A 25412-nucleotide genomic window follows, 5' to 3' on the forward strand; every position below is an offset into this window, starting at 1 on the left:
TTGAATCTGCTGTGTCTCTGGTAATGTCTGAATTGCAAAATTTCTTGAACTTGACATTACAGCTGACGTGTTCTGGATGGGGTTCAGCAAACAGGCCCTTGAGCTGTGTGAGGAGAAAATTATGAGGACTGGCGTGCTAGTAGGAAGGTTTACCGTGGTCATACTGGTACTTTGCTGAAATCCTTGGCTGTTGGGGAAGCAAGAGGGATTTTGAGATGTTTCAGTGCCTCTCCTGCCCTCCAGTGCCCGGGAGCAGCCAGTGCCTTTGGTACGTTCTGATTGTCTTCACAGCCTTTGGAGTTAAATGAGAACTTCTGGTTTTGGTGTCCCACTGTCAGCAACCTGGGTCTAAGGCTGAGAGGCTCCTTTGAAATGAAGCGCTTTTCCCTCAGGAGGACTTTTCCTTCAGGAACGTGTGGAGAGGGGCATGGCAGGCTCTTCCCCACGGCAGAGCTCTGCTCCTCTCTCCTGGAGGGCAGGCGCTGTTCCCCTGTGTTCCTCCAGCTCCAGGTGTGCTGTTGCTGCAGGGAGCTGCATCTTGCTGTCTCCAGGGGCTCCCCACTTGCCACAGTGGAGCCAATGGCCGTGGGCAAGGGGAACTACAGCTGCAGGCAGGGGAAAAAAAGCAGTGCAAGGCATTATCTGTGTATTGCATTCCATGAGCCCTGGGGAACGCTCTCCCAGTTAAGGTCTGCCCTGTCACGTGTTGGTCTTAGGATGTTTAGTTGCCTTGTTCTGTCTGAATATATAATGCAGTGAGCTTTGGGATTTTAACATTCTTTTAAAACCTTGCAGCTCCAAAGATTAGGCACCACTGCCGAGCTCATTTAAAGGCATCGTGCTTTTGCTGTATTGCAGAGCTCTTAGACAGCCTCCCAAATGAGTGGGGAGGGATGGGATAAAGGACTGATGTGCTCTAGTGCCTCAGGCCCGTGGCTACTGCCAGAGAGGCTTGTTTGAACAAGGCAGGCATGGGTAAGAGCTGTGTTCACATTTTCTGTCTTCCCTCAGCACCTTCTCTTTTTCACTCTTTGCCAAGAGTAAGCTCTTGGGAGTGCTGTTGTGAGTAGTAATTCTTAGAAGAGGCATAGAAATTTAAAAGCTAAAAGGCCTTGTGGAAACACAGGACTTAACTTTTTAATTGCTGAATGTGATACAAGCGTAACTTCAATGTTGTGAGCACTTATGTTTGTGGAAAACTTGCTCTTCTATGCAAATATCTGGAGATTTAATTGGTATGTGCACCATGTGGGAATGGGTTTTTACACCATCTATCTTTCCCTGCATAAATCTAATCTGGATCCTGCCTTGACTATGAGGAAATCCATTTAGTGTTGTTTATGGTGCCATTAATGAAAATAGTGCTGTCCCTTTTGCATTCATCTGTTCAGATTGTTCCTTTTCACATTTTCCCCCCTGCAGATAGATATATGGCTGTATTAATTGAGAAAGCATGTCTGATACTGTTATTTCTGGCTATGGTGTTTAATTAGGAAAAAAAAAACAACAAAAAATCTCTGTTCTGTTTAAAGATGTGTAATTACAGAAGTTAACATATGTTATGTCACATCAAAACCAATGTCTGAATTATGAGCGGTTCGGAACGAGTGCTCAGTAAAAGCTGCAGAAGCACTTTATTGCCTTGATTTATGTGACTGCCTTGCCTTTCCTGAGCCCTGCAGTGAGGATCTAAATGTGCTCCTACCCACCTTTGTGATTCCAGGCTGTGGGTTTAGAGTAGTTAAGATCTGAGTGGTAACTGAGTGAGTATTTTCTGTCTAGACCCGGAGGCAGTGCAGTGCAGGTGAGCAGTGGGCTGGGGTGTGCACTGGAGGGTTCAGCTGCTTTGTGTTGCTCTGCTCGAGGATTGGTGTCAGGGGGTTGACCTAGAGCATCTCTCCATGGGTTAAACATCTTATCCATGTTCCAGCAGGCTTGTTTCTCCATGGTTTTCTCCGTGGTTTCTCCATGTTTCTCCATGGGTTTCTCCATGAGCAGCAGATTGTTTGCTGGTTGTCCAGATGTGGAGGCAGTGGTGCTTGGGGGGATTTGGAAGATGCCTGGGAAAAGCCAGAGCTCGGTGGGGATCAGCTGGGCTCAGTCCTGGGCCGACAGGTGGCAGCTCACAGTCAGAAAAGAGCATCCCTGGGGGAGCCAGCCCTGCCATCTCCCTGTTTTACAGCAGTGCAGGCAGCACGGCCTTTTCTGTTCCACTGCCTGCACGGGGCACAGTGAATTTATTAAGGTAAGGATTTATAAGCCTTAAAGATTACTATATCAGTAGGAATAGTGTAGAAAGTCTAGATGAAGTTGCACAGCAGAGTGTTTCCTCTGCAGTCCTGCTAATGACATATTGCTGGATCTGCAAGGCATTTTGCATTAAATCAGTTTTTGGAGTTTTAGTAATTCAAAATATAAGAGCAGAGCAAGACCTACTCCATACCAAGTCACTAAAATTCTCACACAGAGCAAGTAGTGGAAAAAATTCTCCCTTCTCACGTGTCTGTAAACACACTGGTGCCTGTGTTGTTCTTTGATGAAGTATTTATATGATGAAGTACTTGTTTAATTTATGTCCATCCGCTGTTCGTACACCTGCTCTCTGATTTCTGATAACGTGGGATTGCTTTGTAATTCAAACCAAAAAGAGCAGCTTCATTTCTGCTGTAGAAGTTGAAAGTTCTTAATCTTTAATTTCTCTCTAAGCACGTTGCATGCAAGTTGTTTCCTGAGACGTATGGAATGTGGCTGAAAATTGATAAAGCACCATGTCTTTTTCACGCCCTCCTTTCTCCCACCCCTTATTCTTTTCCTCTGAGTACTTTCATAGCTGATGGCTGTTTTCAGTTCACTGTATTTCATGACTCTGACTTGTCTGCTCAGACCAATTCTGCCAGGAGGACTTTGGCAGTGTTGGGGGTTTTTATGCACTTACTGCATTGTCTAACCACAAGCCGATTCACACTTTTTGGGTATGATCTGACACCTTTTTTTTTTTTTATAATTTGACTTGAAATAGCTTGGGATGGAATGTTTAGGGCAAAACTTGTGTGTTAAAGACTGAATTCTAGGCTGCTTTGCAGAAATTCTTAAATATATGCTTTTGGGACAGAAACCATGTTGAGGTGTATTTAAGGTTTATTTGTGAGTCTGGGGTAGGTTTTGTCGTTTGTGAGCTACCTTAACTGGGATGGGTGGTGTCTTGGAAGGGGTATTTGTTCTGGGGCTTAGCTGTTTATTTCTCCTGGATCTTTTACCCCAGGAGAGCTGGTTCTGCTGAAGTGTGGGCAGGGTGATAGTTCACAAACTGGCTTTGGAGGGAGCTCGTGTAAATGTATGCTTGTCACTTTGATCAGGCTTGTGCTTGCTTTTCTTAGTCTTGCCAATGAGGTGATACTGAAAACTTCTAACAGCAGTATTTGGAGCTTTTAGGATACAAAGCTCCTTTGGGGTGAGTTATGGTGGGAGTGAAATGAGGAGCTTCATTCTATCTTCTGCTTAATCAGTTTTCCTAAGTTACACTGTTCAGGGGTGCTCTGGCAGGTCCACATTACCCAGTTTGACCAGACCAGCTCAGGTATCACCAGTGATGGGAAAAAACCTCAACATGGTGATGAGGGCATTGATATTTGCTCATGTGACTTTTGAACTGCAAGGCTGTGGCACCAGTTCCTCGATCTGATCCCAGCACGTCCCTTCTCTGAAATGGAATCAGAGGGAAGCATTAATTGCAGCAAACAGTTTGCAAGCAAAATGCTTCTCTGGGAAGCTGCTGTGGAATAATCTCTTCCAAAAGTGGCATGGATCATCCCAAGTGTGGGAAGACCATTGGGGTCCCTGGGTAGTTGTCTAGGCTGCTCTCTCTGTGAACTGGACTAAAAAAATCTGCACTTCTGTGTCTCAGAGTGAATGTGGGCGTGTACCTGGACTGCTGCATAGATTAGATAAATTCACAGTGATACTCCAAGCAAAGCCTTTAGCTTGGGCTGGTGTTTTAGTGATTTTTCACCCTCTGGGAGAGCAGTAAATAGTCTTAGATTGTGAAGATGGGACTGGAAATTGAGGTCACAGTATAATATGCAAGACCTTTTTTTTTACCTTGTTTACTTTATGCTGGGCTAAGTATTTCATAGCAAAAGTAAATTTTTTGTGCAGTTTGTGAAATAAATAATGGAGAGATCCTGTTAAAAATGCATTGGCTGGCTTTCTTATTTTAATATTAATAAGGCAGGTTGCTACAATAAAATTAGCTCTGCATGGTGTTTGTCACTGTACTGCCAAAGCAATTGAGTCTAATGCCATTCCTTCCTGAAATAAATCCCCAGGAGAGCAGTATTTGTGCTGTTCTGAAACCTCTAACCAGGGAAGTTGGAGTAGGACTGTAAATTATGGACACTGGAGATTTTAATCTGGGATTCCCTAGTCTGTCTTTGGCCTTGTGGCTTTCTAGCTGCTTATGTGAGGTGTTTTAATGTTCTTTACAAGTGGGTTTTCTCTGCTGCCATGACTAATATCCAACTGCTTGGCTTACCATGCTGATGGGCAGCTTGGGAATCATGTCTGCGTGGTCTCCTGGTCCTGAAACCATCCTGGGGCAAAACAGTCTGAGCTGTGGAGGTACTTGGCTTGGGCTGCAGTGTCCTAGGACACAGTGCCTTGGAGACAAAGGAGCAGAGGAAGAAAAGGGACATTGGAGTTGGCACAAACACTTTTTTCTTTTCTTTTTTTTTTTTTTTTTTTTTTAAAAATGAATTTNNNNAGAGGAAAGGAAGAAAAAGGACATTGGGGTTGGCCCAAAAACTTTTTTTTTTTTTTTTTTTTTTTTTTTTTTTTTTTTTGTTAAAGATGAATCTGTGCCTTTAAAAGGAGAAGCCCTTTACCAGCCCTGCACCTCTGTGATTTATAGCATGTGTTTATCTGAGCCACAGAGCAAAAGGGAACAAACCTGTAACACTGATACAGTTTGGTATGTGACCATAACAGCATTTTTGTGCTTATAAATAATAGGAACACTCATTGTAATAGAGGCTCTGTCAGCTGGAGATATTTAGGTTAAAACAAGTGTTAAGGGGTTATTTGATCATGGTTGTAGACGCAGTTCTGTTGAAATCTGCATTTAAGGCAGGATTAAATCTCTTCATTTTACAGTTTGCATTGTTAGTTTAGGATCCAAATTGGAACTACATTCAAGCTTTGCCTGCCAACTGGATCTTTTGAAGATTTTATTGAACGTGGAAATCTGTGAAGCCGGGAAACATATGTTTAAATACCATCAAGGTCTGTGGGTCCAAATAGCTGCCTAAGTGTTTTCTTGGAAACAGTCATGTTTCAAATAGGCTTTTTAAATTTCTACTTAAAAGAAACGTCTTGAGAGTCTAAGAACTGGGAGACATTTCCTTTCAGAATGGCAAACATCCATTCTGAATAACCAGGTCTTTGCAGTTCTGTGTTATTTCTGCTTCTTATGACATGTTGTGGTTAAAACATTTGGAATAATGGGTTGTGTTTATTGTGTGTAATTCCTATAGACTTCATGAGATGGAAAGCTTTACTTTAAATGGTATTACTGGCATCAGAAATAAAACTACCCATGTCTTCTTCCCCTTTTAATTTGCAATCTGCAGGAGTCTTAGCTGAAAATGGAGAGATCTGTCTGTACATGTGAATGATCTCTTTGTGCAAGGGGCTGGGGGAGGTGGAATTCCCCGTGTTCCTGGAAAGAGATACGACAGAAATGTGCTGCAGGAATTTCATGCAGAAGATGAAGGTGTTGGCTGTTGTTGGGTTTTCATCTGCAGCAGAAGGAAAGTGAGACAAGATGAACAAATGGAAACTCTTTGCTTCTCTGTTCTTCCTTCCAAATTACTCTAGAAAAAGGCAAAACAAGACAGATGATACAACTGTAGCTGGAAGTGCCTCTGTGGAGTCCTGGTATCTGCCAGCTGCAGGATTTTTTCTTTTCCTCAATCCTGCCAGACAGGAAATGCTGGATGGAGAAAAGAAAATAGCTGGGCAAGCACAGGCCCACGATTTTGTCCCTGTATAAGTTATTGATTTACAAAATGGGGTCTCAGGAAGACACTGCAGGAGCTAAATCTGTTTTTTATGTTCTTTGGCATAACAGAATGCCATCAAAATACAGTTTTTCCCATCTGGGTAAAGAACATGCTTGCTGTCTCAGGAACGCTGTGTCTTCCTGGGTATGGAAAATGAAAGATGGGAGGGGAGACAGCTCACTACGTCACAGCTGACAAGCTGATATTTGTTCCACACTTCTCTACTTGTTTAGGCTGTTCCTCGTCCTAAATTCTAATTTCTTTGTACTGCTGGAATTGACTTCATTTTAGGGCGATTTTCCTCTCTTTGGCCTATATATCTTGTATGTTCACTGCTGAATGACTTGAAAATATTGAAACTAATTAAAACCTGTCTGGTGTTCTTTCCTGCTTTCAGTGTGAAGATGATCTGCCCAGGAGCCAGGAAGGCAGAGGTGAAGCAGGACCTGAGGACAGAGTGGATGTTCGATACCTGCAGTGGTTGAACGGGAGGCTGAGGTTGCAGTGGTGCAGTTTGCACGCTCAGCACCAAGAGCAATGCAAACTTTTGCACAAGGTAAATGATTCTTTTAACTCACTAGGACATAGTTTATTATTTAAAAGCCTTGTCAGCTAGAGCTAAATGTACAAATTATTCTTGTTTGCTAGTTCTGCATTTTCTGTAGGTAAGAGTGAATCACTCTAAATATAAGCACCTCTGCCTTTCCCCAGCGTGGCAGAACCATGAGAAAATGTAGTATGTTCAAGTGTTTGTAAGGTTGTAATTGTATAAAAGTCTCTTTTGCAGGTTGGCACATCAGTCACTTCTGCAACCACAGGCTGCTGCTGTTTTTCTCAGAAAATTCCTGGTAGAAACAAGACAGAGCATTCTGGCTCCCCAGACAAGAAGTAGCAATGCAGAACTATAAGTTCACTGGAAATGTGGATTTAAAATGTTAAGCATAAATATTGAAAGTAATAGCAAAATAAAATGCAAAATCTCTCTCCAAGGTACTAGGGGACATCTCAGCAGAACCAAAAATTTACCTGCTTTTAAATCAGGAATCAGTAATGGTCCCTACACTGCTAAGGTTCCAGTTCTCTTCCCATTTATGAGTGTTTAGATGCGTGTTTAATCATAGATATCTGGGAGCATTATATCTGTTTAGGATGGAACCAGCCTTCAGTCCCAAAGTGGTGGTGACTCCAGAAGCAAATGAAAAAATGCAGTTCTTAAGATAGTCCTAAAAGTTAGTATGTATTGCTTTCCCTAGGCCCCCTTTCTCCATTTATATATCTTTAAATAACTTAAATGGAGTGAGCTATTACTGTACTCAAAACCTTCACAGAAAACCTTTTTTTGAGACTAAAAACAGTTTGGGGAAATTTCTTCCCAAAGTACACATCAAAAAGTTGTCATAACCATCTTCACCTTTGAATGAAGATGCTTTCTTGGTTTTAATCCTGCGTCTGACAGAGCAGTGCTAAAAACTATAATGAGGTTACATTTTGTTCTTTCCATGAACTGATTGCTAGGGCAGGTGTCTGATGGACAGCCCTAGTGCTGTGTGTGCAGCATCCAAAATAACCTTTTGCTTCTCTCTGACCACTGCTGATGGGCTGCCCTGGTCTGGGAGCAAAGGTGGCAATTCCCTCTGAGTGCAGTCCCTGGCTTTCTGCACTGTGATCACAGATGTGGTGGGGCTGGGAGAGGTGAATCTCACGTGAAATGATTGGCATCCTCTCCCCCTGATAAACTACCTCTATTTAAGGTATGCTGGTTTTTCTAGTAGGTGAGGCAAGTGCCTCCATAACTCATCATCAGTGCCCTGATTTATGTGAGACTTGACAGTAACAAATCATTAGGCAGCTCCAGTGCCTCAGCTTGCAGTTAATGAGGCCGAGGAAGAATTAAGAGCAGGTCAGACCTAGGGCTGGAGTACAAACAGAGACATTCTCAGCGGTCCAAATGAGGCTCTGAGGTAATGAAGAGATGTGCTGATGGAGCAACATGCTAAAAACTTGTTGGCAGGGGAGATGAGAGATGATGACCCTCCTGTGGGAGTTGTACTTTGAAATAAACTTGGACTTTTTTTCCCCCCTTTCTGGCTATCTAAGGCAAAATGTGTGCTACAGTTAGGACAGCCAGACAACTACAGGAGCTGTCAGCAGGTTAGTTATGCTGCAGGTCCCTGGACCACGATTTCCAGAATCTGAAGGAATAGGCAGGAGGGAGAATTGTGTCTCTGTTCATCCAGTTTCCCAAAGCTGTCATTACTGCCTTCTCCAGCAGTCATTGCTGGGTGCAGCTGAAGGCAGCAGTGGTGCTGGTGGTGACTGTCACAGTCAGGGCTGCCACCATGGGGGTGCACACAGGAGGATGGAACTGAGCCCAGCTCCTCCACATGTGAGCCCACACTGGTATTATGTGTGCAGCTGTGGGAGTTCTGTTCAGAGCTGTAATAAAATGCAGTGCTCTGGTTTATATTTTAGTTTGAATTAAAAGCAGGAGAATAGAAAGGTAAATGTAACTTTGGAAGGACGTCATTACAGTGCCACATTAATGTTAGCTTTTAGGGTAACACAAAATATAACATACTTGCACAATTTAACAGCTGTATAAACAGTAATTGATATTTCCTGACTCTTTCTAGAGAAATTGCTTTTACTACTGCATTAATTTCAAAACTTTTAAACTATTCTATGTGTTAGAAGACTGAACTGACCCAGTATGACCTCTATATGAGCTGCTGCTTTCCTCTAATAAACCACAAACACAGTATGCCAAAGGCTAATGAGTGTTATGTTTTTTAATTATGTTGGCAGATTTACAGAGGGCTTTCTCTACAAAATGATAATTATGGCTTTTATTCTCTCTGTTTAATAAGGTACCAGGTTATGTGTCTCAGCTGTGGAACAATCTTATTTACTGCTCATCTGGAGCTATAATTTTTGTCAACTGGTGGCGACACTTCTGCAGATTTCATTCTGTGACTCACACAGGCTCTGAAATGCCATTTTCTCTATTTGGGCCTTTCTGAGAAAAACACAACACAGTTGGAAAAAATATTCTTGCTCAGAAGATGACTGCTCTTCCTTCCACTCTGTACCTTTTAGTAGGAATATTGCTGTGCCCTCTGTCTACTCCATCCTGCCTGCAGCCACCTGAGGTTGGTGGGCTGAAGTTCTGCAGTCCCCAAGAGAGGAAAGCCCCCTGGAGCTACAGCTGCTCCTGTTCTGGGAATTGCTTGTTAGGTGGCCTGCCTGGCTGTTCCTCCTTGCTGGGAGCTCTGAGGAGCTGCTGTTCAGTGACTTCAGCTCCCAGAAGGCATGTTGAAGCTCACAGAAGCACACATGTCCTGCTGTAGGAGGAAGACTTCCTGAGGGAACTCTTCACCTCTCTGAGGAACTTTGCAGCCTGAGGCAATGAGCTGTTGAATAACATTTTAATGGCTTCTCAACATGGACAGGTTGGCTTGCTTTGAAAGTATAATGTAGTAATACCATTCTAATTCCCTCGAAATTCTCAGTGGTACATATTTACCTGCTGTGCCTTCAAATGCATGGGAACGTGGAGAATAAATTACTGTGTTAAGGCACGTCTCTTGGTTCCTTCTGTTCCCTTTCTTCTTCTTTCTATCAAATGCCAGAAGAGTCTGTCTGCCTGGGTTTTGATCCCTCTTGAATTCATAGGAGAGAGCAGTTGTTTTTATTTAGTCTTTGAGTTACCATTTTGCCTTAAAAAATGTGAATAAGAAGCCTTGCATGGTTTCAGCAACACAGGAAGGAACCTGTGTTGTTTAAAGCTTTCATTTTTGGGGGGGGGGGGGCTCTGTTAAATGCATTGTGCCACAGTTGGCATGTTATAAAAAACAGAGGAACAGGTGAGTTTCTGCAAAACTGATGGATATCCTGGGGTTATTTTCCATCCTGAAGTAATGGAGGGTTAGATCAGGCTCAGAGATGATTTTTTTCTTTTAAGGAGGTGGATATCTGATTATGGGTTGTGCATATCGGTTAGTAAGAGTAAAATGATGTTAAATGGAATTCTCAATGATAGAAGAAGAAGAGTTTTTTAACATAACTGGAATTATCAGATCATGGTAAAGCAACAAAAATGGTTTCAATATGCTTGGAAACTAAGAGCAAGAGTTGTATTGTCAGTAAGAATGCAGAGCAGCACTGGGAATTACCACCTATGAATAGAGTTTCTTGTGCCCCCTCTAAGATGTTAACAACATAAAATAATTTATCTGATAACAATATAAAATAAGATGTAGTGCAGCAGATTGGATGGGTTGTATCTATGTATCTGAGGTAGTAATAGTAAAGGGACAAGGACAAAGTCTTGATCTCTGAATAATAGAGGGCAGGGACTGGTGCTGGGTAATTACCTCATTGTCAGTAATTTATGAGTGAGCTAAACTGCAATTGTTAGATGCATCTGTATCTTGACATGAAAAATCTACCACGTTGCTCTGGGAATTGCTACCTTGTTTATTTATATTTTTTTTTTGTCTATTTGGTTTGAAAATCTTCGCTTTTCCCCCTAAGGTGAATTTGCCGTTAGATCTCAGAAGCACATTCTTTAATGCAGTAGGATTTTTTCCTCTCATGTGGAATGAGAGTGATGTGAACCATAAGCAAGCCCCCTTTTCATTTTCTCTAGGTGGATTAGGCACCCTGCAGGGAGAGCAGCTTGAGTGAGCTCAAGGGCATTTAGGAGTTGGTGCTGGAAACTCCCCAGAAGTGGTGCTGAGTGTGGGGGCTGTGCCTGTGCTCTCTTGCAGAGGTTCGTGTGAGGTTAAATCAGAGCTGCCTCCACCTCAGGGTGTTCCAGTGCCAAGGAGCAGCAGCTGGGCATGTTCTGCCTCTCACCCTCTCACCTGCTACTTCTGCTTTGGTGCTCTTTCCCTCTTTAAGCCTTGTTTATCTTCTGTTAGCCATCAGTAAGAGACAGCAAGAATATAAATACTGGATTATTTCAGTATCCATCCAGTGTGGTCTCAGGGGAGCACCTTATTCTTCTCTTGTTACAGCTTTACTCTATTTGTTTTGGGTTTTACCCAGGGATGCTGCTGCCACCTGCCTTGGAGAAGGGGCTGAAATTCCCTGCTGGGGCTGGGGGCCCAAAGGTTTGGCAGGCAGAGTTACACAAGAATGCAGCAGGGAGAGAGAGGAGTGGCAGTGGAAAGGAAGAACATTGTGTGGGGAGGTGCTCTTTTATTTTTAAACTCGCATAGCTCTGCACATGTGACAGATGGTTGTCACCAGCAGTGAGTTTTGGGAAAGGAACGCTAAAATATTCTGAAGTTTCATGGAAGGGTTGATAATTACCCAGTGCCTGTCAACTTTAAAATAGTTGTCAATACCCAAGTGTGTGATAAAGTTCGTATTAGAATAAAGGAAGAAAAGCAGGAAACATTCTCTGTCTTCTGGCAGAAATATTAATGAAATATGAGTGATTGTCTGACAAATGTGCACTGCTATCTTGTTTGGCAGCTGCAGTTATTACAGTTACAAAGGGATCAGCTGTGAATAGGAGGAATTGCTTTTTATTGTTCCCTTGACTAACTTGGGAAGCTTCTTCATCAAGTAATTGATGATACTATCACCAGTGCAGCTGGGACAAGGTCTTGGTAAGCAAAAGCCAACAGTATAGAGCAGCAAAAGAGAACCTTACTGTAACTAGGTAGCATTTTCTACTTAAAAGAAAGAAATAAAAATTATTCTGAGAGTATACTTTAGCTCAGTTAAGACTGCTGCTGTCTGTGTAAATGGTTTCTCCTTTCATGCCATGCACCCAGCTGTGTGTACTGTAAGGAAAAAGACAGGATGAAGAGAGAAACCTTCAGTTTTCCTGTGGTAGCAGTGGTTGCAATTCCTGCACATGGTTCTGGCAGTGCTACCAGATGGACCATTTTGTGAGGTGGTTGTGGTGCCTACTCCTTCTTTTCCATTCTGGCTGTTGTGTTGTCCATGTCCATGGGGAAGGCTTTGTGAGCACTGGTCACATCACCCTGCCAGCCCCTGCAGCTGTTGGGTGGTACTTAATGATCTTAATGATCTGCTCCTTGCTCTGACAAACATCTTTAAATCAATCTGTTCCAGATCCATTTATTCACAAGCGGCTCCCACATGGACCAGAGCCTCAGACATTTCTCTGTCACAGAAACAGATCTCATTAGACAGCCAGAGAACTACAAGCAGGTAATGCTTCTCCTTAGTTCTTGGATGCTCAGTATGCTTTACACAAACATTGTGAAGACTGCATTCCTTATAACATTTAAACTTAGTTTCCAGCAGAAAGAAGGGCTTATATATTGAATTTTCAGTTTCTTCACTTATTTGTATTCATCAAATTTGGTTTGATAGAATGTAAGCCCAAAGGTATCAGGGTAAGTTTGATAAAACCTGATAGACAAGAAACGGGAAGAGACCTGACTGAAGGTGCCACTGGAGAAAAAGCTTGTAGAATAAAACACTCCAGGTAAGTTGGCTGACCTACTGTTGTATCTTGCCAGTAACCACATCTGGACCAGTCAGGCACAGTGTCTGCCTGTGGCCCTGCCTGAGCAAGACAGAACCTCTTAGGAAAACATCATTTTTCCCAGTCTACTGTTTTACCCCAAAGGATAAATTCCTACTGCTCTCAATTACTCAATTACCATAGGTGTTTCAGTTCATTATCTGAAGTAGTTTAATTCACTTCTTTTAATGCAGTATAATACATTTGTTTTAAAAAAATCACTTTCTAAAAGTTCATTCAGTGTGAAACTGAAACAAGATGGAAATTTCAAACTCGCCCCTAACAAAATCAATATTTGGCAAATTTCTGCAGTCTGTCCAAACCTGTTTGCTCAAAGAAGATATTATTTCTGCTGTTTGCTTAAGAACGAAGGTGGACATTGTAAATATTCCGCACTAAGAAATTCAGGAAAGTAGATTTGAAGGTGGGAGGATAGTTTTATATTCAAAGCCCCTAAAGTAAAGTGCACGTTAATCTTTCATTGCTGAATATTTCTTGGATGAACAGTTCAGCCTCTTGGTAAGAGTCATCTGTTTTGAACATTTTCCTGGAAAACTACTGTTTTTCTGGAGCAAATGGCCTTAAGTCAGCTTGAGATTTCTTTTTCACTTGTACTTCACAGTGCCCCTCCTGTGGTTGGCTCAGCAGCTCAGAACACACAGCAGCACCTTGCTCTGAAGTCTGTACTCTTCCAGATCTTAGCAAATGCCTGTAAGTTCTGGCAGGTTGCTATTAGAAACTTCCAGGCTCTGCAGAGGGACTTTGCAATGACCTTTTCCCCCAAAGCCTTACCCTGAGTGTGTCACTGATCTGTTGCAATAAAGCTTAATGGTGCTCTTGGTATTTGGTTTTGACTGCTTTGGTAATGAATTATTCCAGGAGTTTTTCCTTGCATTCTGCTCCCTTTCCTGGATGCCTGCTCCAGGTGTTCTGTTCAGGGGAGGCTCAGGGTAAAATGGATGGAGTTTTTCTGTGTTGTAAGCATTGTGGTTAGGTAGAGTGCTGGAGTTAAGATGCTTTAGAGGGCAGCTGTGTTGTTTAATTAAAATGAACAAAGTCTTCATTCCACCTTTCCAGGCTTAAACAGCAAATACGTGAAACAAAACCAGGGCGATGACTGAGAGGCAGGGTGACAGAAGATGTTTTCTTTAAATAAACTACAAGTGGCCACAGTCTGTCTCCAGTTTCTGGGCTCTGACAGGTGCAGTCCCAAACAGGCTTCAGCTCCAGTGCATTTGTTGGAAATTCCTTTCTTATGTTGCCTACTGCTCTGACTGATCCAAAATTGGAATTATTTGTCAGTATAATCAGCTGTGAAGTTCTTAATCTCTTGAGGCTCTCAAACCTATTCAAGAAAGGTGTTCTAAGCTGCTCCCTTGAGCCTGATTTTAAAATAAACAGGAGAAATTGCAGGAAGTCATCACAACACTTGAGTATGGATGCTTTTGAGAACCTTATAATTGTTATGGTCACCATTTGAACACTGTTAGTAGATTTTTGTCTCCCCTTACCCTTGTTTCCCAAAAGCAGCTTCTGGAAGTCATATGCTCAGAATGTATGAAGAGCCTGGTACAGCAAGGTGGTATGGGCTTGAAAAGGCATTGTTGTTTTGAGTGTCACTTTTCCAGATGGATCTAATACTCCATATGCAAAGTGATGCTGCTTTGGTTGGAAAATGTAATAAAAAGCCTCTAATTTTCCAATATCTTGCTAAGATTAAGTAAATTATGAGTGTTTGAATGGCTTGGTTTTCAAATATTGGTGCAGATGGCAGCACTCTGCCAAATGTTTTCTCCAAAAACTGTGAAATTGGTTTTTTTTTCTTTTCAAGTAAATGAGATATTTCTCTTAATGTCACCTCAAGTAAGGTAACATTAGGAACCTGCTGCATGGATGAATAAAAAGAGCAAGCATGTCAATATGCTTTACTGTAATGCACCCCTCTTGGTGGAGGGGGTTATAAATTCCTTCTCATCCTGGGCATCCTTGAAAGCCCAGCAGTGCAAAGTGAATTGCAGCATCAGAAATTTGCTGTCACAGAAGGGACTTGGGCTCTTCTTTTTTAAGCCTCAAGTTCATTTTAATCAAAAATACCCTGCCAGAGAAGTTGCTCTGTTTGCATCAAAACAAGAGATGTTTAGTCTGACAGGAAAAGTGTGATAGGGTACAGATAGCTGTGAAGTCAAGCTTCACTTTATGAAATGTAAAAGCCACGCTGCTCCTTTTCTATGGAAGATGCATATTAACTTATTTAAAATGTTCTTTCCTTGGATTTTTGACTGTAAAACACTTTTAGTGATTTTTATGTACAGGGATTTTACTGGGCATTATTATTCCTCTATCGTCATAAAAGTCTTTGTCAGATTCATAGGGCTGGAAGTTTTCCAAACCTAATGGTTTTAATTATGTTTTTCTCTAGTGAGGCACGATCAAAACTCCAAGTTCTGCTGCGGTTTGGCTGTGGTTATGTGTATGTGTGTGGCTGTGAGATGCAGGTCACTGCAGTGTTTGGTTCCTGTGCTGCCTGGGGCTGCCAGAGGAGGGGAGGTGGTGTTATTTCAGCTGGAGCTCAGTTTGCAGTGGAAGCACAGAAGTTCTTTGGTCAGTGGGGATGGTTCTGGAGCTGTTTGCCTGAGCCCGTGCTGGAGCACAGAAACAAGGGGGGTCATTGCATCTTCTTGTGGAAATCTCTTGCACTTTATCACTTGCTGTCCTAGAATATAGTCCAGAGCACCCTGAGTCTCTTGCGTTCTGATGCGTTTTCCAGGCTGATGGGTACTGCTTGTGTTTAAATGGTTCTCCCCAGCAGCTGGGGTGAGGCAGGGGGCTGCTGCTGTTTGCCAGCCTGAAATATCTCCAGGGCAGGAATGGAGTTCTGGTCTCTGGCACTGCAGCTTACACCGCTGGGAAGCACACCTGGGAGAGCATGCAGGTGATGTGGCTCAGGGTAAGCCACATCTGCCCCAAACGTTCCAGGGCAGTAATCCTTTCCAAGGATGTAGTCTCATTCCTTTTTCTTGTCTACCAAGTCCACCTATCTTAATTCTGCACAGCAGTGTAAGTTAACCTTGGGCTCAAAAAAGTTCATGTTGCACTTGAGTCATTAAATTAACTTTCTCACCATATTGTTACTTTATAGAGATCAATGAACTTTAAATCAAAGCACCTTAGTCCTTCAGTTTCCTCTGTCTCTTCATGTACTGCTTTGTATGTGGAATTCAATCTTAGGAGAGATTAAAAGTTGAAACCCAGGTCATTGGTGCAATGCTGGCAGTGCTGGAGTGATCACTGAAATTGTAATGAGTAAAGATGACACCTTTAAATGCCAGTAAATCAATTTACTGAGTGTGACAGCAAATAAATATTGCAGATGTCTGCCAGATGGACATGCAGTGAAATTTATAGAACTTAGATGTGAATAGCTAATAATTTTGTTTCAGAATTTTATGAAGAATGTTTATGTTTGTTGATCATTAACATGTTTTAAAGGTGATTTATTTGGCATAAGAAGCTAAGGTTCTTGGTAGCAAGTAAATGGGAGCAAACAAATAGTCTGTCTGACTGTGCCTACATAATGTATGGTCAATTCCATGCCCATAAAAGATTCAAGTGAGCTTAGCTCTCCAAGCAGCAGGGATTGGGTGGGATGGGGTAGGATGTGCAGGCACAGCGCTGATCTGCTTTCTGGGCTGTTGATTTATCAGGAAAGGACACCAGTGTGCAGTATCTGTGTTGCTTCCTTCAGTCAGGTGGGATCCATAATTTCTTATTGGGTCATTTGAGGGGTAACTGATCAAGATATATGGTAGGTTGTCAGTGAACCCTAAATCTTGTGGCAGTTTCCATTTGAAACATCTGTCCCAGATGGCTGTTACAGATGGGTGACACAACAGGTTTATTCTCTGTGAGTAATAGCCTGTGGTTTGAATTCATGCAAAGCTAGTGAGCTGCTGTTCTTTCCAGAGCAAGTGCATTCACACTGGAAGCATTAGGAGCTGACAGTCTTGGAATTCTCAGAAATGTTGAATGTGCATTTAACAGTTGCTTTTTCATGAAAAAGTTGAGTCTTCAGTTGGTGTCATGGGCTCGTGCACTTGCATAAAGTGCCTCTTACCTGCTGAAGTTCTTCTCTGCCAAGACAAACCAGGGATTTCAGTGCATCCAAAGGACAGCACCACCTCCTGGAACGTGTGTGGGGCAGAGCTGCCAAAGTCAGGTCTGTCAGCTAACACAAGGTATTTGTGTGGCTGCTGAATAATCACTGTGCTACTGCATTATCTCCAGAAATGGATCCCAGGCTGTTCACCCCCTTGGGTGAAGATGGAATAACTGTGGCAGGACAGTTCCAGCTGCTGTGTCCCAGGCTATATTTGGTGTCCTTGTGTTGGCTGCTTGGGCCTTCCTGGAATGTTCCTGGTGGTGACAGGCACTGCAGGCAGGTGCCAAATGAAAAGAAACAGTTAAACTCTGATAAGCTTGACACCGTGTCACGTTATTGATTTGACACAGACCTGTGCCAGTATTTCTGTAATCAACCCTGTTGTGGTCTTGTATGGTGAGGTGAAGGATATGTAACCTTATTTGAATTTCAAAGAGCCTGTTAGGGAGCCATCTGATATTTTAGAATGTCCTTCCATCTGTTGTACAAGAAGCAGTTGAAGCAACACATTTCTCAGAGTGTAGATACCAATGGGAAAAAGTGACGTTCATCCTGTAGACCGTGTTGCTGCTGGGCAGAAAATTTAAGTCAGGAAATGAAAGCATGTAAATTCCAGAAAAAAGTTTTGGTGTTTAGTGAAAAAATGTCCTTGAGCTTCAAGGACAAGCTGCCTTCACTGGTATAAATTGTCATAGATTCATGATCTTCTGTGGTGCTCTGGAAACTAATTCTGTTTGGTCTGGCCCTCAGCTGTTTATTGTGTTTATTGTTTCATTCCCTTGGTAAAAGCCACAGTTCTGCCATTTCTGTCCTTGAATGGGATCAGTATTTTATGTTGTAGCTCCTGGTCTAATTAAGGGCAGTTTTGCCTATTTGCAAGGTAAAATTGTGCTTTACTTTCCTGAAAAAAAAAAAGAATACTTGAAATTTCTCAATTGGCTCCTGCATAAAAAATAATATAGCATAAGAGTAGCTGTACTGGGGCTTGTGAGTGTTTGTGAAAACGTGGGGTTTTCCTGTTTTGGTTTTCTTTTTGTGCCTGTTCTGTCCAAAATCCCTCCTTGGCCAGTCCTGATGTCTCAGAAATCTTCATGGAGTTTCATTTACTAGGAGTTGTGCCAGGGTCTGTGTGAGCTTTTCTCACAAAGAACCAGTTTTGAAGGTGGGCAGAGACTGTTGCTGCAAATGAGATTCTAAAGGTGGAGAACAGTTTTCCCCAAAGGAGCACAAAGATCTGTGACAGTTCTTAGAGCAGTAGCTCAGAAGAGACAGCCAAGCCCTGGAGAATCTAAATACAGTGAGATTTTAGACTTACTCTACACACTGCTGGAATTAACTTGGTTTGAATCTGTACTGATGACTTCTGACTGTTTACCAGATCTGCTTCCAGGGCTTCAGATGGACCTGAACCCTTGGATTTTGGCATTGTTAAATTTTCAGAACAACAACTAAAGTGCTAGGTTCTGTAGCAAGAACATTTTAAAAATTTTCTTTTACAGCTTTTTAAAGATACAGGTTTTGCTGGTCCAATGCATCAAAATTTTTACCTATTTCTAAGCAAGTTTGTTTTTCCTTGATGATTAGTGATGGCTGCATGTTAAATAAGTTCTTCAATGATTAAATGAAATTAAGTTTTATAGCTGCTGACCTTTAATAAATTTCAAGGTTCACCAAAGAATTGTATGTTAGGTCCATGGACACACATGTTTTGAAAAGGTCGATTATGACAAGTTTTTTGAATTTGCATAATTATGCTCACCATGACACTTGGAATAAAAATAGCAAATGCTTTGTCCTTTTAAAGTATTTTCCTTTCTTCCTGTCTCTAACTTGCTTTTACTAAGCCATTCCAACATTATTCATTGAAGAACACAGGGAATGTGGACTGTGTTGGGAGCTGGAGCAGGACTCTGGGAAGGGATAGGATGGAGAATGAAGAACCTTTTTGCTCTGGCCCTTGTCCAGTGAAGTCAGGAGCTGGGAGAGGCACATGGACAAGAAGCCTGGATGTGGCATTTTGGAAGCAGGGTAGCTCTGATGTGAAAGAATTCAGATGATAGGGGTGAAAAGAAACCGAGTGAGGCATAAGGGGCTGAATATAAACAGGAAGACCAAGATTGGAGAGGAAAATTAGGACAGGGAAATGACCCTTGATGCTGTTTTGTGAATGGGGAAGATCTGTCTAAAGACTTGGATCACTGTCTTGCTCCTTGTGGGAGTCTGAGAAGTCACCCTCTTGCAGGAAATGTCATCCCCCTCCAGTGATGCTCTGAGTGTTCCACCGCCTGATGCTGCAGGAGTTTTCAAAAGTGTCTTTCTAAAAACATCCAAGTTATCAGTAATCTGAAGGGGAGCACAATTTTGGAGTGTAGGATGTGTTTGTTAGGAGCCATGGTGTCATTCAGAGGGCAGGATAAATGCCCTGTTTGTGGATCACAGCTGTGCTGAAGAAAGGGGTTGATGAAGGTGAAGAAGGGTGGGAGAACCATTGGGAGAGGAAGGAAGCCTTAGCAGCTGAGGCAGTTGTTCTTTGTCCTGGAGTGCTGCCACACACAGCCTTCTGTGCCTTTGGATTCTCAAGTTACTCTCAGTAAGTTACCTAAACTAATCTTTCCATGGAGGGCTGTGCACAGGGTTGCAAGTTGTTGAGCTGTGTTGGGTAGATGTGCCCATGAAGTGCTTTATAGTAACTTCTAAATTTCCTGAAAATCACGTCTTGGAAGTCTCATTTAAGGCATCCAAAAGCAATGGAAGCGTTTTACTTACATCTCCTTGTTTTCATTTCCCATTTGCAGCCTGGCAGCAATGCTATTATCTTGTCTCACATGGGTCATTAGGGAAGATAACTTGTTTATCTTCAAGATAAAAATTCTGCCTTTAGAATGGGATTTGAATGATGTGTGACAAATAAGGCTATGGTTTCCCTCTGAAGAGCAAACAGAATAATATGCCATTTGAAAAGAAAAGGAATGGCATGTGGAGCGAGCACCAGCCAGTCTTTGCCCTCGGTGAGACAGATTATGAAGGGAAACGTTTTGGTTGCATAATGCTAGACCTTATACACATGGGAGGGTCAAATTAGTGTTGCTCAGGCTGCTTGAATTCTGGCACTTTTAAACTTCGAATGCTACAGTTTCCAACTTTAGCATTTATCCTGCTGGGCTGTGCATTAGAGGTGTAAAACACGCTTCCTGCCATGTGGTCTGAACAGCACTGCCAGTGAAAGGCAATGCTTTTTTCCCCCCTGTTAAATGACTTAATGTTTTGTGTTGCTCTTCCAACAACAGTTAGTTTAGACATTTTACATGCATGGTAGTCAGGCTGGTGAGAAATAACATGGGAGCTGGCATTAATATTGCAGAGGAGAGCAGATCTGATGATGTATTGCATTATATATGGAGCTCCAGCACCTAAATGCGGGAGGCCTGGAGGCTCACACAAGAAAGCTTGAGGGGGCTGAATGATCCAGAGTGCTGGAATTGTGATGGTGGTTGTTCAAAGGAGGTTGTGAGGATGGGTTTAATATGAAGGTCACCTGCAGGCTACAATGAAGTATACCCTTGATGAGCAGGGTCAGGTGTGTAGGTGGCCCTTTTCTGAGCTGACCTTCTGACCTTGCCAGTGACTCTTGGGCTGCTGCTTTCCCCTTGGTGCCCTGCCATCACTCAGATGAATGGTGGAGCAAGAACGGGCTTTAAACCTCCCTGGGTTGGTTGAAAGGTTTATTCTTTCTCTCTAGCTGTCTCTGGTGTTTTGATGGTGTCATGTCAGGAGCAGAGTGGCTGCTGTGGTGCTGTGCACCTGAGGTGCTGTGCTGGGATGGGTGGAGCTCCAGAGCCCCCAGGGAGGGTGAGTTCTGTTGGAAATCCGTGTTTAGATACATGTGAAGATGCTCAACACAATCCCTTTAAGTGTTGTGTCTTCCTAGTGGGACTGCCTCGATCATCTTTAAAATTCAGAATAGTTATTACTTGTTCCTTTTCTGTGGGAAGGCTCTGTTGGTTTGAAGCTTGGTACACTGAAGGTGGTTAGGATTGGGAAAAGCTCTGGTGGATTTTGTTCCTTCTGCCTGTGTGCCTGGGAACCCCTTCCCCCCCCTTCCTGGAGCAGCAGTGGGTGCTGACTTACAAAAGAGGTGATTTGGTGGTTGTTATGTATGTCCTGTAGAATGGGAGAGTGGCTACTGATAAAACAATTTAAAGCAGAAATCCAAAGAATGCTGGGCAATTCAGCTGTAATTTTTCTTCCTCACATTTCATTGCAAGTCAGTAGTAAGTGCTAAGAAAGCAAAGGAGCTGTCAGTGACAGCATGTGCTGCCCACCCTGTGCTATGTGGCAGGAACAAAGAATATTATTCCTGCCTTTTTGAATGATTCACTTTACAGGAGGAGAGGGTAGGCTGCCATGTCATTTTCCTTCCAAAGTGCTGTAGACAAATGGTTTTTGGTTCGTTTCCTGACATTTTTCACATAAAACATGGTTTGCTGTAGCAGTTATTAAAACCTCTTGGAATCCAGGTACTCATTTGCAAAACTGAGGCAGAACAGATTCCACCCTTGTCATCCATGTGAATTCAGGAAGAATTACAGAGGTCAAATGGCTTCAAAGCTGCTTCTAGACAGTGTCTGCTAGTAGCCAAGCGCCTGATCCTTCTTAAGAAAGGGAAATCTTGGAAATCTCTGCCCTGCTGTGCACTGTGGAAGCAAGAGCAGTCAGATTATGTGAGATAATGTATATTGGTTGTTTCTAAGGCAGACTGAAGTCGATTTTAGAAGGTAAGGTGAAAAAACATTTAATATAAATGACTTGCCTTTGAACACTTTGTGTAGTCTCCTCTAGGGGCAGGCAGTGGGCCAGTTGTCTTGGGTGAGGAATTCTCTCCCAACTTCCCTGTTCATCCCTGTGGTGCTGCTGCTGGAGGTTTTACTCACCCTCCAGAAGCAGGGGGGCTTGGCTTCCAGATCCTGTCTGGAAAATGGACAGGCAGTATCCAGAGCCATGGAGTAGGTGGAGGTCAGAGTGGAAGTTCAGGCTTGACAGGAGAAAGCAGAGTTAATTGAGGGAGTGTGGAGAGGCTAGAAATGTATGAATGACTTCCTCATGCTGTAGGAAGAAAGAAGCCTCTGCAGGAGCTAAACTGCTCTAAATCTCAAGAGGTGAATATGATCAAAACAATTCTCCTTCCCTGCAACTGGCTGTGGTATCAGATGGTTTCTGCTCCTCTGATGCCTGCTGTTCCCAGCTGGTTCAGTTCCACCTGCTCTGGGACAGGCACTTTCCACCTCTGCAGTCCCTCAGATCCTGCTGCTGCTTCTCTTTCAAAGCAGTGTGGAGTGTCCCATCCCAGGAGGAGGCAGGGATGTCATTAAGGAGCTTTGAGGAAGGCAGGGAGGCACAGAGAATGTGCCTGTGTTTGTGCATCGCTGAAGGAAAATCCCGACATCCTTATGGCCAAATTGGTTACAGGGGGGTTGCACAAGGGAGCAGTGGGAAATTGTTTGGGCCACTGAGCTCAAATTAGTGTCTGGCTGTTAGTGGTGTCCCTCTGGGGTCAGCTGGTGGTCCAGTACCCTTTACCAATAGCTGGGGGCTCAGAGGGGCAGAGGGCTGCCCAGGAGTCAGCAGTGTGCCCAGGCAGCAAAGGCTGACTGCATCCTGAGCACTGTCAGCTGGAATGCTGGGAGGGCAAGGCAGGAATCCTGCCCCTCTGCCCATCCCTGTGGTGGCAAGGCAGGAATCCTGCTCCTCTGCCCATCCCTGGGAGGGCAAGGAAGGAATCCTGCCCCTCTGCTGAGTCCCTGGGAGGGCAAGGCAGGAATCCTGCCCCTCTGCCCATCCCTGGGAGGGCAAGGCAAGAATCCTGCCCTTCTGCCCATCCCTGCCAGCCTGAATGCTTGATGTCCCTGTCCCAGCACAAGGACCAGGAGCAAATCCAGTAAGACCTCTGAGGTGGTCAGAGCTGGAGCATGGACCAAGCCCTTCTCAGAGGTGCACTGGGACAGGAGAAGAGGCAGGAGGCACAAGTTGGATCTTGAGAAATTCTGGCTGGGTAAAACAGGAAAAAATTGCCATGAAATGATCAAACTCTGGAACCAGATCCTGGAGAAGGGGTGACATCTGTGGCGTTGGTATTCAGCACTTGCTGGGCAGAGCCCTGAGCACCTTGCTTTGAGCAGGAGATTGGATTAGAGGCCTCCAGAGGTTCCTTCCCACCTGTGTGGTTCAGCAGTGCTGGCATGGAACCAGCTCTTTCAGCTCACAGCACTAGCTTATCATCAGCCATGAATCACTTAGTTGTTAAACTTTTTACCCAGTTTCACTTTCCCAGTGCCCCTTCTTGGGAAGGATGCTCTGGGTTGTTTTTTTATTACTCCAGACAGGTTTAGTGCTAAAATATTTCTTAAGTTATTTTTTTAAGCAAGGTGGCCTCTGGCTGCAGTTAGTGTCCAGTTGGAGGGACCTGGCAGCATTATATAGCAACACTAAAGCAAATCATTCTACCTCATAGCATTATTACCTTGATCTGAAAATTTCCCCAGGCTGCAATTTGTCACTAATATTGCTTTCAGCTAAACTTATCCATACGAAAAAGAAAGGAGTTAATAGAGCTGCAGTTCTGTAGTTGCCATCACCATTTTTTTGGGGATGAGTTACTGCTTAGCACATTTTACTGACCAAGCTTATAGAGTTCTTGGACCTTGAAAAACGATGCAATGGTTTATCACAGACTCCATAAATTGTTGGACTATGCAGCAGCAATATGTTAGACTCCTCCAGCACAAGAAAGGAAGGTGTCTCTGAAACACATGGAACACAGGATATCCATGCTGCACTGGTGTGAGCACGTGGCTGTGATTGCCAGCAGCAGAACTGATGGAATGATACTGAGCTTCACTGCTGCTTCTGTGCTTTTGCTTGTTTTATGCCATACTTAACATAATTTGAATGCTGTGACAGTGACAATGACAGTGATATACTATAATGTAATTCCACCTGAGACAATGCAGCTGGAATTAATAAGCTGGAGAGACAAGGCTGAGGTATTTTGTCATTCAGTTTTTTTTTTCTTTTGCTGGTGGAAGTGCTAGCAAACCCAGTGGGGAGAGCAAGCTGTCCAGCTCAGGGGATGCTTTGGGTCAGCACAGGAAGGACAGGAGGCACTGTGGTCCCACAGTGCTACTGCAAAGGTTGGACCAGCATCATACCTGATGTCTGTAAGCTGAAGATGGAACTGCCAGTGACCAGCTGAAGCTGGTGTGGTGAGAGGAGTGTCTTGTATCCTCATCCAAATCCCCTGGTCATGCTGTGCTGCCTCTTGACTTTCTGGCAGAGGAGACTCAGAGTGAGAGTGCCTTACTTGCTCAGAGCTTTTGGTGATGGAGTCAGAAAAGGTCTTGCTGGTGCAGCCTAGTAGATGTTATCTGGGGTATTGAACCCTGAAGGAGCAAATTAAATATCAGGGGAAAAAAAGTTTGGGTGTAGAGCTGTAAAACTCCTGACTCATCTCTTGAATTGTGCCTAATTCAAGAAGCTAACAGTAGTCACTAGAAAGTGCAGAGCTGCTTGAGGAGTCTACCCTGTTGTTGTTTCCATGCCAAAGAGAAATGAGTTATCAGCTTCTGACAGAAAAGAGGCTTCTCACTCTTCTTTCGTGCCAAAGTACAGCTGTTGATGGAGGCTGATCCTGAAGTGCTCCAGAACTGTGATGATGTTGTGATCCCTAACTGGGGCCTTGTGATGTCCTGCATCCACCTCTGAATCAAAAATACACTTAACCCATCCAGAAAGTCAAGCAGGACAGGACCACTGCTCTCTCCTGCCTCACTGCTCGTTAAAGAAGCAGACCACAGTTAAATTCATATATTGCAATGGCTTTGGCCACAGCTGAACTGTTGCTGGAAAGCTGAACTGAGCTGTACTGCTTTTCTGGATGTGAGAATGCAGCTCAGATCGTGAGGAGACTGGTAGAGCTGTTTTTATAGCCTTGTAAAATTAAACTTTCTGTGCAATTGGCCCATAATGTTAACTCAGCTCTACTGGCAGGTATTTTTGGGTTTTAAATAGCCAAGGAAATAAAGTTATAAAATCAGCTGTTACTCATGTTTTGCAAGAGATTTTGGATTTGTGGTTATTTTTAAAGTTTGTTGCTTAATTTAAAGGAATGTGAAACAGACTAGCAAGAGAAATTAATTGACATGAGGAACTACAGCAGACTTTAAATTAGTAGTTTCTCTAGTCAGTAACACGTTTTAAAATGTGTGAAAATACCTGCATGCACAAACAGTCTGTGATAGCTTGTCAAAGAACTAGGCTGGGAGAAACTGTACTCGTATAAAGTGGCAGTCTTAGACTCATCCACATATTGAATAAATTTTTAAATTAATTGTCTGTGGCCAGTTAAAAATACTGAGAAATGGGCAAGTATATGGGGGGGAGGAAAGAAAAAAAATGAGTATGGATAATGCTTTGTTCTGTGTACAGAAACAGTCTGAATAAAAGCAGAAGAATAATGGTCTTTTTTTGACATCAGCTGCATGGGGGTTTTGGTTGGCAGTACAATAATAACAGCTGTCAGGCAGTACTGTGATACAATTTGATGCTTTTCTTTGAAATCCTCTAGCTGAGATTTCTCTAAAGTAAATTGTGATTTTTGGTATCTGCTGGATGTGCTTTAACTGAGCTAAAGGTA

The 25412-nt window shown here is 43.1% G+C and overlaps 1 protein-coding gene across 1 annotated transcript in view; it reads left to right on the forward strand.

The window, feature by feature from the left end:
* TEDC1 (tubulin epsilon and delta complex 1) overlaps window positions 1-25412 on the forward strand; it is a 70072-nt gene that overhangs the window by 14917 nt on the left and 29743 nt on the right. The window contains exons 6-7 of the mRNA XM_041419983.1: window positions 6454-6612; window positions 12147-12245. Coding sequence (XP_041275917.1) covers window positions 6454-6612; window positions 12147-12245 — 258 coding nt within the window. The remainder of the gene's footprint in view (window positions 1-6453; window positions 6613-12146; window positions 12246-25412) is intronic.

Source organism: Onychostruthus taczanowskii, unplaced genomic scaffold, assembly GCF_017590055.1.
Source record: "Onychostruthus taczanowskii isolate IOZ18803 unplaced genomic scaffold, ASM1759005v1 scaffold63, whole genome shotgun sequence".
Classification (NCBI taxonomy): Eukaryota; Metazoa; Chordata; class Aves; order Passeriformes; family Passeridae; genus Onychostruthus; species Onychostruthus taczanowskii.